Source organism: Stenella coeruleoalba (genome assembly GCF_951394435.1).
Source record: "Stenella coeruleoalba genome assembly, chromosome: 1".
Taxonomy (NCBI): Eukaryota; Metazoa; Chordata; class Mammalia; order Artiodactyla; family Delphinidae; genus Stenella; species Stenella coeruleoalba.
Window position 1 is genome coordinate 35,031,729 of NC_137169.1, and position 16,514 is coordinate 35,048,242.

At 49.0% G+C, this 16,514-nt stretch overlaps 1 protein-coding gene across 1 annotated transcript in view; it reads left to right on the forward strand.

The window, feature by feature from the left end:
- The window catches only part of CFAP57 (cilia and flagella associated protein 57), a gene marked incomplete at its 5' end in the record, with an annotated part of 76,646 nt that overhangs the window by 37,628 nt on the left and 22,504 nt on the right, over positions 1-16,514 (forward strand). The window contains 6 exons of the mRNA XM_079923718.1: positions 2,351-2,512; positions 6,276-6,431; positions 7,917-8,010; positions 8,641-8,831; positions 12,407-12,580; positions 13,606-13,764. Coding sequence (XP_079779844.1) covers positions 2,351-2,512; positions 6,276-6,431; positions 7,917-8,010; positions 8,641-8,831; positions 12,407-12,580; positions 13,606-13,764 — 936 coding nt within the window. The remainder of the gene's footprint in view (positions 1-2,350; positions 2,513-6,275; positions 6,432-7,916; positions 8,011-8,640; positions 8,832-12,406; positions 12,581-13,605; positions 13,765-16,514) is intronic.

Consider the following 16,514-nt stretch of genomic DNA (forward strand, 5'->3'; position numbering starts at 1 on the left):
CCTCGCCCTCCACAGAGTCACTCTGGACTAAAAGGAGTCATGGCCCAGGAAATGAGCCCCCACCCGTCCCTGGGGGTCATAGCATGAGCACACATTTGTAAATTGTCCTTCCATTCCCCCTTGTAAAAAAGCAGTGTCTATGTACACATGGGCTCCTGAAGAACAGGCACTGGGAAAATATGTTTTCTCTCCCTCCTCGCCTCTCTTATCCCCAACTGAACAGTACCAACACCTGAGGTTTTGAATTATGTCCCAAACTCTATACCGGCTTGCCTGCAGACACCATCTTTACTAGGAAAGGCTTTTTCATTATAAACTGGAACATTCCTATACTGAGCATGAGTCTTGGGTCCAAAGTAAATTACTATCACATATTCCCCCCTTTTGCTTCAGAGCTACTAAGTTTTGTGGATAAGATGTTTACTTTTCTGATTATAAAAGCAATACATGTTTATTTTAGGAATAAAAATCCTCATAATAGCATTATCATTAATATAGTGATGCATTTTCTTCTACTTTTTTGTGCATATGCTTTAAATAAATTAAGACCATACTGTACGTATGCTCTTGTAGGCTGCTTTTTTTAAATTTATGCTCTTGCAAGCATTTTTTGTATGATTAAATATTCCTCAAAAGCATGATTTTAGTAGCTATTCAAATATCCTATCACAATGATGGAACGTAACTTATTTAACTCTTCTCTTACAACTGGGCATTTAAATTATCATGAACTTATGAATATCCTAGCCTATAGATTTCTCTGAGCATCTCTGATTATTTTCTAAGGCTAAATGCCTAGGCAGAGAGCGAATCCTGAGGGAAAGAGCATTGCCATTTTTAAGGTTCTTGACACATATTGGTGACTGTGAGAGGACAGTTTCCATAGTTGATTCTTTACTTTTCACTTTTTATTTTGAAGTAATTATAGATTCGTAGGAAATCTGTAAGATAGCATCAAGGTCCTGTGTGCCCTTCACCCAATTTCCCCCAATAGTTACATCTAATCTAACTACTGTACAGTGTCAGACCAGAAAATTGACACAGGCACATCATGTGTGGGGTTCTGTAGCATTTTTGCACATAGATGCATAAATGTGTGTAACCACCACTGCACGCAAGACACAGAACTATTCCTGCGCCACAGCAGCTTCCTCGTGCTACCCTTCATAGTCACCCAACACCATACCTAGTCCTCAGCAACCACTAATTTGCTTTCCATTTCTATAATTTTGACATCTTGAGAATTTTATATAAATAATCATACAGTATGTGACCATTTGAGAGAAGCTTTTTTTTTTTTTTTTTTTTAGCGGTACGCGGGCCTCTCACTGTTGTGGCCTCTCCCGTTGCGGAGCACAGGCTCCGGACGCGCAGGCCCAGCGGCCATGGCTCACGAGCCTAGCTGCTCCACGGCATGTGGGATCTTCCCGGACCGGGGTACGAACCCATGTGCCCTGCATCGGCAGGCGGACTCTCAACCACTGCGCCACCAGGGAAGCCCCGAGAGGAGCTTTTTTCACTTAGCATAATACCCTGAGCTCCATGCAAATTATTTCATGTATCAGTACTTTATTCCATTTTTGCTGAGTAGAATTCCATGGTAAGGATGTACCGTGATTTGTTTAACCATCTACCTCTTGTGGGATATTTGATTTTTTTTTTCCCCAGTTTTGGGCTATTACAAATAAAACTGCTATGAACAATTATGTACTGGCTTTTATGTTGACATGTTTTCATTTCTCTGGGGTAAATGCCCAGGAATACTGTTGCTGGATCATATATTACAAGTGTGTTTATTTAGTTTTTTAAGAAACTACCAAGCTGTTTTCCATTCCTACCAGCAATGCATGAGAGATCCAGTTTCTCTGCATCATTGCCAGCATTTGGTATTATCACTATTTTTTATTTTAGCTGTTCTAATGGGTGTATAGTGACATCTCATCATAGTCTTAATTCACATTTCCCTAATGGCTAGTAATGTTGAACATCTTTTCATGTGCTTATTTGCCATTTGTATAACTTCTCCAGTGAAATGTCTCTGTGTCTTTTGCCCACTTTCTAGTTGGATTATCGGGGTTTTTTACTGCTAAGTTTTGAGAGTTCTTATATAGTGTACATAATAATTGACTCTAAAGATTCCAAATCCACAGAGAACATATACATAGTCTTATTCTTTTATTCATTCCCAGAAGCCCGTGAGGGTTCTTGTCTCATGTCTTTTCTAAGATAGAGTCTTCCTCCCCAGGAGGCTGTACCCAGGCTGGCATGGAGGGAGGGCTTGCACAACAGCTGGCTCAGTCCTGCTCTCCACGGCCTGCGAAAGCCTCCTGTCCATGCTCTGTCTCCTCAGATGTCGCTCACCTTTGATGACCAGTTCCTGCTGAGCGTCGCCGAGGATGGCTGCCTGTTCACCTGGAAGGTCTTTGATAAGGATGGTCCGGGAATCAGGCGACAGAGGGAGGTGGGCTTTGCTGAAGAGGTGCTGGTTACCAAGACGGACATGGAAGAGAAGGTAAGAATTGGATCTAGTGAAGAGGGACATGGAAATTCCGTACCAGGCTGCATCCAAAGTCCTGGGACCGGCATAGAGCCCTTCTCTAGCCCGGCTTCCCCTGTGCCCAGCACAGACCCCCACAGCTCCCTGTACATGCTCGCCCACACCACCACCGCTGCATTCTGTGTCCTCCCCACCCCACCTGTCCTTCTGCCACGTGATCGTCTTGACTTACGCTGAGCTCTACTTCTAGCCTGTGACCTATCTTTCCTCTCCTACTCTTTGAGGGCAGGAACCACGACATATAATTTACTTGTAGGACCAGCAGTTTCCAGCTCGCGCAAGGCGTAAATAAATATTTACATAAATATTTCCGATAAATATTTACAAAATTAAAGTGACAAACTTGTATATTCCAGTTGTATCTGTGAAACTTAATAACTGCTGGTATCTGGAAACTTCTTTAAAAAAAAAACAAAGATATTTATAAAACAGTCCTGAAACCCACTCCTCTCAATAATAAAACAATAACAGTAATAATAACCAACCACCAGGGCTTCCCTGGTGGCGCAGTGGTTAAGAATCCGCCTGCCAATGCAGAGAACACGGGTTCGAGTCCCGGTCTGGAAAGATCCCACATGCCGCGGAGCAACTAGCCCCGTGAGTCACAATTACTGAGCCTGCACGTCTGGAGCCTGTGCTCCGCAACGGGATAGGCCGCAATAGTGAGAGGCCCGCGCACCACGATGAGGAATGGCCCCCACTTGCCACAACTAGAGAAAGCCCTCGCACAGAAACGAAGAGCCAACACAGCCAAAAATAAATAAATAATTAATTAATTAATTTAAAAAATAATAATAATAATAATAACCAATCACCAACTTTTTTTTAGGTTAGCCATGAAGCAGACACTGTGATAATTACTTTATAAGTATTTTCTCATTTAAATCTCCCAATATCTCTATGGAGAAGATACTCTTGTTTTCCCCACGTTTCAAAAAACGGTTTTGGAGAGGTTGGGTGACGTGTCCAAAGTCACTGAGCTAATTAGGAGTAGGCCCAGAGTTCCAATCCAGACTTCATCTGGAGCGCACTCTCCTAATCGTGACCTCAGAGCACCTGCCCTCCTGTTGATGCAGCTAACAGTCCGTTAAGATGTGTCTTGAGCGCTCTGAGTGCTGCGCTCCCCGAGGGAGAAACCGACTGGGTGGTAACCTCACGGGGCTCACAGAGGGTGCACAGCTGCGAGCTCACTGCTGTTCAGCCAGAGTTTAAAGTGCATTCATTGAGTACCTACTGTTTGCTGGTCACTGTGGATGCATGTGGGAGAAGACAGGATGGGCCCTGTGATCAGGAAACTCACAGTCAAGTGAGGGACAGAGGGGTTTCCCTGGTGGCGCAGTGATTGAGGGTCCGCCTGCCGATGCAGGGGACACGGGTTCGTGCCCCGGTCCGGGAAGATCCCACATGCCGCGGAGCGGCTGGGCCCGTGAGCCATGGCCACTGAGCCTGCGCGTCTGGAGCCTGTGCTCCGCAACGGGAGAGGCCACAACAGTGAGAGGCCCGCGTACCGCAAAAAAAAAAACTCCAAGTGAGGGACAGAGACAAGCGAAACCAACAGGACCACAATGGCCCCAGAGCAGGATGATAGGCGCCTGGCGATTGCTGGAGAACCCTCCTAGAGCTCCCTGGAACTTTCCGCAGGAAAGGGAAGTGGGAGGAAAGGCTGAGGAAGAGGCTGTGAGAGTTAAGAGTCTGACCTCCTGCAGGCAAATGTGTCTCCTCCTCTTCCTTCTTCTCTATTTTCTCTCTTCTTCTCAGAGGGGAGGGGAAGACACCAAGTAGGAGACGCCAGGCTGCACCAAAAGCCTGAGGTGTCTGGGCTGACTCCTGACCTCAGCCCCCAGCCCCCAGCTAGGCCTGACAGCACGGCTGCCAAGCTGGAAGTGACTAGTGTATGTTCTGCTCACTTCTTGAAATTTCCTCTCGGGCTCCAGGAGACCACACCACATCATTGCCTGTGTGCCTCTCGGACTGTTCCTCCCCAGCTCCCTTCCTGGCTCTTCCTTCAACTGGCCTTAAAAGCCACATTGCCCAGAATTCCCAGCTCTCTCTTTTTCTTTACGTTCTATGACATTCTACGTAACTATCGTGATTTACCCACTCATTCAGTCATTCATTTATTCATGCACCTAACTAGTATTTGCAGAAAGATGTGCTATGTACCAGACACTGTACTAGGTCTGGGATTACAGAAATGAAAGACATAGATGGTCCTGGAGCTCATATCATGGGAAGAAGTACAGGTAAAATTTTAAAAGGGAACCAAGTGTGTAATGAGTGTTATGAAGGAACTGTGCTATGGGAACACAGGGAAGGGACCCTGACCCAGGCCAGCTGGTGCCAGGAGAAGTGAGCCTTGAATGGAGCCTCCAGAACAAGTTGCAAAGGGCCTTCCACCCCGAGGAATGAGTGTGTGCAAACGGACGAGGGGGGATGCTCTGGGGAGGATGCTCCTAGCTGGTGGGGCTGGAGAGTAGAGGGGATGCCGGAGAGAAGCGTTGGAGGTGAAACAGAGAGATAGTGAGGGGCCTTTTACACCATGTTTTAGACTTTGGAAATGCTTCCTAAGGCCCCACTGATGATCTAAGTTAGGGGATGACTCAGTAGATTTGTGTCTGAAGAGACTGCTGTGTAGCAGCAATGTGGAGAAGGACGGAGAAGGGCAATGAGCAGGTGCCTCCAATGCAACATGTCAGAACCAGGTCATTCCCACCAAAATGTGTCCCACTCGTCCGCGGCGGGCCCCCAGGGCCATGTATTCATCTGATACATATTTGTTTAGTGCCGGTCCTGTGCTGGGCTCCCAGGATAAAGCAGTGAAGCAAGACAGGCCAATGCAACCCTCAGGGAATTGTCTGGGCCGGGGAGACGGTCTCCATCCACAGTCCTCTCACTTCACCCCACAACCCATCAGGCACCACGTTCCCTAAAATCTCTTTCTCTGGAATCTTTCCCTTCTGCTCTGCTCCCCACCTCTGGTCAGGCCCTTACCGTCCCCCACTGAACTATGCAGACCCCCCAACCGGTGCATCCGCCCTCAGTCCTTCTCTACCCTAGCCTGCGTGCACACTCCCTGGCTTTGGGCACTTATCACAATTGGTAATGTTATGTCTCCTTGGCTGTCTCAGTAGACTGTAAGTTCCATGGGGTCGGGAATCATGATTCAACAAATATTTTTCGAGTGCCTACTCTGTGTCCGGCACCGTTCTAGGTACTTGGGGTACATCAGCATACAAAACCAACAGAGATCTCAGCCTTCTTGGAGATTAAATTCTAGTGGGGGATGAAAACAAAAGACCCTAAAATAATAAGTAACATTTAAAAGTGCCAAGATTTAAGGGAATAATAAAAAAGTAGAGCAGAGTAAGGGGATGGGGGGAGTCAGAGGTGCCGGGAATGGGAAGGGGAAGGAAGCAGGATGAAGTCATGTGGTCTGTGTAGACCTCACTGAGGTGACAACTAAGCATAGCCGAAGGAGATGTGAGTTATCAGCATGCTGCCTGTTGCACAGTGGAGCTCACTGATGACACGTTTTGAGGGTAGAGGAAGAAGCTCCTATTTCTCCTAGTGTCTGGTCTGTGTGCCTTGTGCAGAAAGATGACACATGCGTTGGAGCCTGAGCAGAGCTGTAGGTCTCAGAGAGCTCAAGGCCACGGGTTTAAATAGTCTGATTCACCCGCACTGTGATTGTTGTTGATTCTGCGTCCTTCTCCCAAAGGTTCAGGTTATGTTGGAGCTGAAGACTCGTGTGGAAGAGTTAAGAATGGAGAATGAGTATCAACTTCGACTAAAGGACATGAACTATTCTGAGAAGGTTAAGGAACTAACAGACAAGTTCCTCCAGGAAATGGAGTCCTTGGAAATGAAAAACCAGGTCTGTTGAACCAACAACGGCGAATAACAAGAAATTTCCTGCTCACTCAAGACAACTGGCACACACTCAAACAATAAGACATATGATAGTGTGCGATTTTAAAACATAGTTGATAACATCAGAAATGCTTACAACGAAGTGCTAAGTGGGAAAAAAAGCAGAATATAGAACTCTCTATAGTGAATGCTATTAATGATGTAAAATAAATACACATAGAACGATTTTTAAGAGAATAGCTAGCAGTGTGATTATCTCTGGAAGTTGGGATTGTGGATAGTTTAAATTTTGTTCTTTATGCTGTTCTATAATTTCCAAATTCTCCACCATGAGAATATATTACCTTTGTGGTCAAGAGAAACTTATTTAAAAGCAAAATGAAAAGTAACAAGAAAAATAAAGTATGGAAAGAGAAGAGCTAGCAGGATATTGACCTCAGAATTATCAGTAGGTTAAATAAAATTAGTCTAAATTGGCTTCCCTGGTGGCGCAGTGGTTGAGAATCCGCCTGCCAATGCAGGGGACACGGGTTTGAGCCCTGGTCCGGGAAGATCCCACATGCCTCGGAGCAACTAAGCCTGTGCACCACAACTACTGAGCCTGCGCTCTAGAGCCCGCAGGCCACAGCTACGGAGCCCGCATGCCACAACTACTGAAGCCTGTGTGCCTAGAGCCTGTGCTCTGCAACAAAGAGAAGCCACCACAATGAGAAGCCCGCGCACCACAAAGACTAACCCCCGCTCGTTGCAACTAGAGAAAGCCCGTGCGCAGCAACGAAGACCCAACGCAGACAAAAAATAAAATAATTAATTATTAATTTAAAAAATATATAGTCTAAATGGCCTTCCTGTAGTTAAAGATGGTCCAGGACTCTCCCAGAATGATTTCTCTGTTCTGTACAAATCTGCCTGGCCCTTCACCAGAACAGCCAGTTTTTTGCTCAAGTGATATTTGTTCTTTTATGTTATCTCCATGGGTCTAAAAACACCCTGGCAGTTAATTTTATTATTTCATTCATTTAATCAACAAACATCGGTGCCTTCTGTAATCTGAGCACAAAGTTAGATACCTCCCCTTCCTGCAAAGAGCTTTCCTGCTCCATTAAAGAAAACACTTTCTTAGAAGCTGATACATTAACATAGCCAAGGATTTCCTTGAGAGCAATGTGCTGACAACAGAGAATTCAAATCAGTCCTTACCTTTTCTACCCAGAAATCCATTTGGTGCATGTCCAAAACTGAACTCATCATTGACAAGATTCATTTCGTAGAAGGATCTAAATAGAGATAGTATAGAATTTTCACAGCAGAATATAATGCAAATAAAAGTGATAGCTTGCATGTTGCTTGTAGAACAGTGCTTGGTGCAAAGTAAGGGCTTGGGAAATGTGTGTGAGTGAAGGAGGCTCTCACTTGTACAATTGGTGCTTCTCATGGTGGTGCTTTCAGCAGATGTGTAGAAATGAGAGCATTTTACTCTGTGTCTTAGGTTTTAAGAGCAGAAAAAGAAAAGCAAGATGCACTCCATCGTGAACGCATGGAAGACCTCCTGGAAAAACAGAGCCAGGAACTGCAGGACTTGGGTAAGGCCATCAGTGGAGGCCACTGGGCAGAGGGCAGTTGACTGGGAGCAAAGTCTGAGAGTCCTCCAGATTCAGCAGAAGCCCCAGTCTATAAACAGCGTACATTTATCCCCTGGAACTCACCATGGTTTTTGCTCCTGTGTATTTACTCATTGATTAAACACAAATTAAACACCTACTGCATGCCAGTAGGAGGTAGGAAAAGTGTGGGTTTGGAGCCTGATAGGCTGCCTTGGGTCCCATATTCACCTGGACTTGCTGGGTGCTCTAGGGAATCACCTAAGCTCACCAAGCCTCAGTTTACTGTCCCATAAAATGGGGGTACTAGTACCCATTTTGCACACTCAGGGCATTCTTCTTGGCCCTGAACCCACAAATACCCCTCTGCACTTTCCTGGAAACCTTTCCGCCTAGATGGTGAAGGGAGGAAATCGGGCTGCCAGACAAAACGATGGCGTGGGGGGCCCGTGAGGAAGACAGGTGTGCATTTGTATCTCGCCTGTGGAGGCAGGAGCTCTAGCTGGTGCTGGAAGGGGGCCCAAGGCTGGAAAAGCACCCAAGGCTCCCCTGGGTGTCCCTGAGGCTGATGCTACTGTCCCTCCTGAAATAACCTTCCTTGCTTCTCTCCAGAATGTTGCAACAACCAAAAGTTGCTTCTAGAATATGAGAAGTACCAGGAGTTGCAGCTCAAGTCCCAGAGGATGCAGGAAGAGTATGAGAAACAGCTTCGGGATAACGATGAGACCAAGAGCCAGGCCCTGGAGGAGCTGACTGAGTTTTACGAGGCCAAACTGCAGGAGAAAATCACCCTCCTGGAAGAGGTACTCGCAGGAAGCAGAGCTGTGCCTCCCTGTCACGGTGCCATCCTGCAGGCCTGGCCTGGGAACAGTCCAGAGAGCTGTGGGAAGCCTCGCTTGACCTCCATTTCCTTCCCCACCTTCCTTTCCAAGTGTGTTTCGTTTGGCCTTGTTTTGTGCTGTTTATATGTTTGTTTCCCTGGCGGCCAAGGGACTCCCTGAGCTGGGAGGTGCTCAGCTTTTGAAACTAAAGTTCCTTGGATAGACTAAGTTCATAACTATTGTTCTCTCCTAACTGTACCTTCGAGCCTTAAGCACTGGGGAGAGCTTTCTAGAAGAAGCCTCTAGAACTGGAGAGGAACAGGGACCTGAACCATGGGAAAGGTGGTTGCCTGAAACCCCTTCGTAACTTCTTATGTCTTGCAAGACATTGTAAGCCAGTGAAATCATTCCTGCGCTGACTCAACAAACACAGACTGTGTCTTATTGGTTTACCAGCCTGAGTGCTGGGTGGTGAAGCGAAGTGAAACATGGGGCCAGGTTCTCAGTGGGTGAGAAAGGCGGTCACACAGGCTGATATTCATCAGGGTGTAGACGGGACAGTGGGGAACGCAGACACAGCACCCACCCTGGCCTGCAAGGTCTGGAAAGCTCCCTGGCAGGAGCTACCGAGATCCAGGAGGCTTGGAAGCTGGAATTAACCAGGAGACTGGGAAATGCAGGAGGTTAAGAACATACAGGCAGGGCAAAGTCATAGAATATTCAAGCAGTTGGGTTGCCAAAATATCTCGTTTCCCAAGATGAAGGGAAAAATGAGAGAGGCCAGATGGTGTCCTTTTTGGCACGAAATTCTGGCAGACGTTGTCGCTGACAGTGAGAGGGCAGGAGAGTCACGAAAGTATGGAGTGATTTTTGAAGGGAATGAGGAAGGGAGTGACTAAGAAGGGGGCGGGCAGGTCTGTAGCTGAAGGCCCAGCTGAGGTCTGAGAGGCGAATTCTGGCGGCGTTCACCCAGCAGGCCGTGCGCTATTCCACAGCAGGGCTCAGCAATAGGTGTGTGAGAGAGGAAGGCCCGGAGCCGCCCTGAGCCAGAGCTGGGGCTTCTCTGGGTGGTGAAAATAAAGGTTGGCTGGTGACCTGCCACGGGGTCCGGGCCAGAGAGGGTCAGCAAGGCACCAAGAGTCAGTGGAGGAACCACGACCAGGCGAGGGGACGTGATGAGGTTGAGAGCTGGGATGGTGCACCTGGGATCCAACAGAGAAGTCACCTGTGCTCGGAGAGCAGGGCCTGTATTTTAAGACTTCAGAGGCGGCACCGTTCCAGGGGGTGGACCTGAGAGTGGGTGCGGGAAGATAAGGGGCAAAGCACCAGGAGACGTTCTAGGATCCTCTGTAACCAGCCTGGTGATGGCAGGGAAGATGGTGAGTTGACATCCAGAAGTCTTCGGTGAACAGGGAGGGTGACCAGGCAGTGGGGGATATATAGGTGATGAGAAGTAGAGGGTGGAGGTCCCGCAGACCTGGTAGAGGCTGAGCTCTGATAGCAGAGGGGGAGCTAAGAGATTCCACCCGCACCTGAGCCCGGCCTGCTTCCAGTTCCACGGCGTGAGGAATGTTCCTTCGCTGCCCTGCCCACCTCCCCAGCCCCATTTCCAGCTGCCCCTGTCCAGTGATGTGGAGCCTCTGGGAGTTTCCTGCACAACCTCTGAGCCCCTGCTCAGGATGATGCCTCTTCATCTAGACACTTGTTTGCCCCCTCAGGGACTCAGGACAAGAGCTAACTCCTTGACGATTCCTCCCTAACCCTTCCCTCCCACAGGGCTAAGCATCCCTCCTCTGCGTTCTCAGGACCCCTGGGCCCCTTTCGCCCATGTGGCTTACACAGCAACATCGTGGTTTGCTGGGCTCTGATTTTAGGGTGAATGGATCGATCCTCCCAGAGGGGAGAGAGGCCAGCCTTCCTCCCACAGTGATGACAAGGCTTTTCTTCTTTTGAGTCAGTAAGATTTCAACTCAGAACCTTCCTAGGGAGATTCGTCCCGAGTGCCATCTTACTACCGGCTGGGCTGCTTCTAATTTTTAGCAACATCTCCCAGACCAAGAGCAGGGGCTTGCGGGCCCCTCTAGGCTGCAGTCGGAGCCGCCCTGGCCAGGCTTCTGCCCAGCAAGGGTCTGGTGACGCGATGGGCAAAGAGAAGCCTTTCTCAGGAGGCCACTGAGCCCAGTTTTAAAACCACCTTGTCTCACTCAACCTCCAAACACTCAGTCCAGGGATGGTACATGCAGCCTGGGAGAATACCAGGGTCAGTGTGAGAAGAAAGCCATTGACTCTACCGTGATGTAAATGTCCACCCCTGGGCAGCAGTGAGCAAGGAGGAGCCCTGCCCCAGTCACTCCCCAAACTCCACCAGGCAGAGCTCGTTTTCCCAGCATCTGGGCTCTAGGCTTTTCCTCATTCAGCACCGACATGTACCAGATATGTGCTGGGTGTTCACTGCAGTGGGTGGAGATGTGGCCCTGCCGTCAAGGAGCCTCTGTGTCAAACAGGCATTTACAATATAATGTAAAGTGATGGGGGACGTACAGTATGCACACGGGAAATGTAGCTGAACCGCGAGCCGGAGGAAGAATAGGAGAGAGCCATGGGAAGACGCTGGAGTCAGAGGGACAGCGGGTATCCAGGCTCAGCAGCTGAGGACCATGCACGCTGCGGGAACTGAAGTTAGTTCACACTGGAGAGAGCCTGGGGTGGGAGTGATGGCTGAGGCCAGGGAGATGCACTGGAACTGCCTCCTGAGAGCCTGTGGACCCGTTTCAAGAGTCTGGACTCTACCATGAGGACAAGGGTGAGCCAGAGAAGGCTTGCAAGTGGGGGTTGGCATGACCAGGTGTGTGGTTTAGAAAGCTCCCCTCGACTAGAGAATGAGATCCGACTGGAGGGAAGCATGACCAGAGGCAGGAGGCTGGCTAGGAGGCTGACAACAGTCCAGGCAAGAGATGACAGGGGCCTGGGCAGTGGCAGAGGCATAAAGTGGATGGATTCAAGAGGTGAAAAGGACGGGATTGGTTGGATTAAGGAGGGGGAGGGTGGAATTAAAGCTTCACTCATTCATTCATATATTTATTGAGTACCTACTGTGTGTCAGTGTGCGTTGTACACTGGGAACTCCTGGTGGGCGTGATAGACTGGGTTTTTGCCCTCGAGGAGCTTATATCTAATGGGAGAGACAATCAAGTAATTCCACAAATAAATATAAAGTTAGAAGCGTCACAAGTTTAGTGAGGGAAAGATAGAAGGGGGCTGGTGTCAGTGTGAAGAAGACCAGAGGTGGAACAGGGTTGGGGGATGTTGGTGGGACAGTGGTTGAAGTGATAGAGCCCAAGGCCTGATCTGGTAGGGAAAGGGGGAAAAACAGAAGGACAGAAAGAAAGTGGAAGGGTCCAGGGACCCATGGCCTTGGTTTCCACTACTGTACTAACACTCGGTCTCCCATCCCCATGATAGGCCTTGTATGTTCACCTCGTCCCAGGCCCTCTGAGCACAAGGGTGCCGCGTGTCCCCTCTTCCCTGGGCACACACTCTCCCTCTCTCCGAGCCAGGCACAGGAAGATGTCAGGCAGCAGCTGCGCGAGTTTGAAGAGACCAAGAAGCAGATTGAAGAAGATGAAGACCGTGAGATCCAAGATATCAAAACCAAGTATGAGAAGAAGCTTCGGGATGAAAAGGAATCAAACCTGCGGCTCAAAGGAGAAACAGGCATCATGAGGAAGAAGGTACCAGGCTGTTCCCGAGAGGCCTGGGGGCAGACCAGGGCCTCACTACAGAGAAAGCATGGGGTGGGTAGACGGACACGGAGCCGGCTGATGGCGGCTCTGCCCCGGGATGACCTGGCAAGATCCCATCTGAATGTCCTCATCTCCAGCAAGCGGGTTAGGAAAACAGCACCGGCTGGTGTGAGGGTTCCCCCTGCCCAGACAGGCAGACAGATCCTTACCACATCGTCTGACGGGGAAACCATCGGGGCTCCCCCTCCTCTTTCCTGTTTGCAGGGACGGTGAGGTTCACCATGACACTGGTGGGCGCCCTGGGCTTTCAGTTATTGGCAAGTGGGATTTAGAGTTTTCAGAGCTAAATATTTAAAGTGGACATGCGGTCTTTGGAGGTGAGATAGATAAGTTTTCACCTGGAGGTGTCCTCAGGCTCTCAGTGCAGGGATTCAGGGGTGCTCCTGTTCAGACTCTGTGGGCGGGAGAAAGATTGGGAGTATAGGATGCTTAGGTTATAAGGCAGGGGAGATGTTTGTAGTCACTGATGGCTGAGTGAGGAGGCATTCAATTCATAGATCCTTATAGAATTGCCAGTTGCCCCGAAACGTTTAGCCTAAGAGAAGCCAAGTTCAAAGCAAGCTCATGTTCTTTCCTATTAGAAATCACACTACTAGTCAATCCAGGGGACAATCACATCTTCCCTTCTTGGACATGACTAAGATGGCTCATCAGTTAGGGCCCAACCTCTGCAACCTCGATGGGGCATGGATCCCAGCCTTTCAGGGTCAGTGTGGTCATGGAAGACTCTGGATCTGCTGGGGGAACTGGTCTCTCTGGAGCCTCTTAAGGCAGACAGCCCTTCTTCACATAAGGGGATGGGACTGGATCTTGTCAGACAGAATTGTCCCCTGGGAAGTTCCTGACTGTCCCAAATTCTGATGGGGAGCTCTTAAAGTCTACAGGCAGTCAGGAGGAATGGAGATGAGTTCACAGGCTCTGGTGGTCTCTGTCGTTGCTGTTTGTTCCTCTAGTTCAGCAACCTGCAGAAAGAGATTGAAGAGCGAACCAACGACACTGAGATTCTGAAGGGAGAGCAGGTGAAGCTGCAAGGAGTCATCAAGTCCCTGGAGAAGGACATCCTGGGTCTCAAGCAGGAGATCCAGGAAAGAGACGAGACGATTCAGGATAAGGTAAATGTACATCCTGTGTCCCGCCTCAACTCCCGCCTAGACGGACCCAGGCAATGAGGACACAGCTCAAGAGACAGGGTCCCTGCCTTCCTGGAACCCATTTATTGAACTTGATGGGGGTGGGGTGAAGTGCCTACTGTGTGCTTGGCACTGGGCTAACCGCTGTAAACACATACCATTCAATTCCCCCAACAACCCCAGGGACCATGAGCCACCCAGTTGTATAGCTCAGGAAACTGGTTCCGAGGGGTAAATATCTTGCCCAGGCTCGTACAGTTCATAGGTGACGGACTTGGGGTAACAACCTGAGTGCCGACTGCCAGGCCCCTGCTCGCCACTGTGCCAGGCATCCCAGGGTGACCATTCCATGGACTCACTCACCCCATCGCCCATGTGGTCCCCCTGGTCAGAGAGGAACTCCCCCGTGGTTGGCCCTGTAACCACTGGATACCCCAGAAAGTGGTATCATTTTTCTGGATGGCTTTCTCACAAAACACTAAAAGAAACACATCACATTTTGTGAGGCACGCCACCTCCGTATCCAAAATCTCATATCCTCCTCCTGAGCAAATCCAGGCTCCGCACCCTCCTCTCCAGTCCCTCTGCCATTGCTGCCTTAGTTGGACACAACTGCTGGGTGGTTGAGAACGCAGGTTTCAGCCTAGTGAGCTAGGTTCCAGGGCAGCCTCTGCAATTGGCCACAGGACCTCAGGCAACTAATCCAAGCCTTGTTTCCCCACCTGTGGATGCGGCCCTCAGGGGCTCTGATAAGGATGAAATGAGACAGTGCGCACATATCATTTCTGCAAGTGAGCGTTTGCATTTGTATCTGGGCATTTTTTAGGGAGGAGTCAAAGCTCTCCACAGATTCTCAAAGGGTTTTTTTTTTTAATTTAAATTTTATTGGAGTAGAGTTAGTTTACAAACTTGTATTAGTTTCAGGTGTACAGCAAAGTGAATCACTTATACATATACCTATATCCACTCTTTTTTAGATTCTTTTCCCATATAGGTCACTACAGAGTATTGAGTAGAGTTCCCTGTGCTATACAGTAGGTCCTTATTAGTTATCTATTTTATATATAGTAGTGTGTTTATGTCAATCCCAATCTCCCAATTTACTGCTCCCCCCAACTCAAAGTGGGTTTTTGACAAGAAAGAGGTTAAGACCTCTAGAAAATTGCACCAGCCTCCTAACGGGTCTAACGGCCTTCCTTCCCACTTCCCATCCGGGCTCCCTGCCACCACACTCTGTAATTATTGTCACTCTTCCACTTAAAATTCTTTCACACGTCCCAACTGCCTGTGGCAAGGGGCAGCAAAATTTTTTTTTCTATAAAGGGCAAAGGGAGTAAATATTTTCAAGCAGTGTGGTCTCTGCCACAGTTGCTCAGTTCTGCCGCAGTAGCATAAAATCAGCCATAGACAGACATCGATGAATGGGCTTGGCTACATTCCCATCAAACTTTATGAAAACATGGGCTTCCCTAGTGGTGCAGTGGTTAAGAATCTGCCTGCCAATGCAGGGGACACGGATTCAAGGCCTGGGCTGGGAAGATCCCACATGCCGTGGAGCAACTAAGCCCCTGCGCCACAACTACTGAGCCTGCGCTCTAGAGCCCATGAGCCACAACTACTGAGCCCGCGTGCCACAACTACTGAAGCCCGCGCACCTAGAGCCTGTGCTCCGCAACAAGAGAAGCCACTGCAATGAGAAGCCCGCCTACCACAACGAAGAGTAGCCCCTGCTCGCTGCAACTAGAGAACAGCCTGCGTGCAGCAACAAAGACCCAACGTAGCGAAAATAAATAATTTTTTTTTAAGTATAAAAAAAAAACTTTATGAGAACAGGCGGCAGGTCAGATTTGGCCCGAGTGCTATAGCTTACCAACTCCTGGCCTCCGGGATAAATTCTCAACTCTTTAACCCAACATGGAAGACCCTTGCCTCTCTCCCCTCCTCCCCTCCAGGCTCACCTCTCACTGTCCCCATGAACCACCACCCTGACTCACACAAGTTGTTCTCAGCACCCTCAATACACACCACGCCTTCCATGTGCCTCCCTCTTCCACAATACCTGTCACAGTGTAGGTTTACATTTGTTGACACATCTGCTTTCCCAGCTAGTGTGTTTCTCTGTAAGGGTAGGGACTGTGGCGTATTTCTATGTGGAATCTCCGACCTTGGCAAAATATCTTTGTGCAGTAAATGTGTGGTAATGGATAGACCTACATTCCAACTACAATTGCCTTGCAACAAATTACCCCAAAACGTAGTGGTGGAAAACAACTGTTTTATTATGCTTGCAGATTTTGTGGGTCTGGAATTTGGACAGGGTACAACGGGATGGCTTGTCTGTGTCCCCGATGTCTGGGTCCTAGTGGGGCCTCAGTTGGGTGACTCCCGCAGCAGGGGGCTGGAAGACCAGCCTCCAAGGTGGCTTCTTCATCCCCATGTCCAGCCCCTTGACCAGCATGGCTGGGAGGCTGAGCTTAGCTGGGACTGTTGACAGAGCACCAAACATGCTCTCCAGCCTGGAGCTCTCAGTGTAGGAGGACTTTTCACATAGCAGATGGCCTCCCAGAGCACGTGCTCCAAGAGAACCAGGTGGAATCTGCTCGGCCTTTTCCAAGCTAGCCTGGGAAGCTATGCAGCATCACTTGAGTTTCATTCGTTGGATACAAGCAAACCATAAGTCCAGCCAGATGCAAGGGGAGGGAATTAGACACCACCTCCTGATGGGGAAGCAT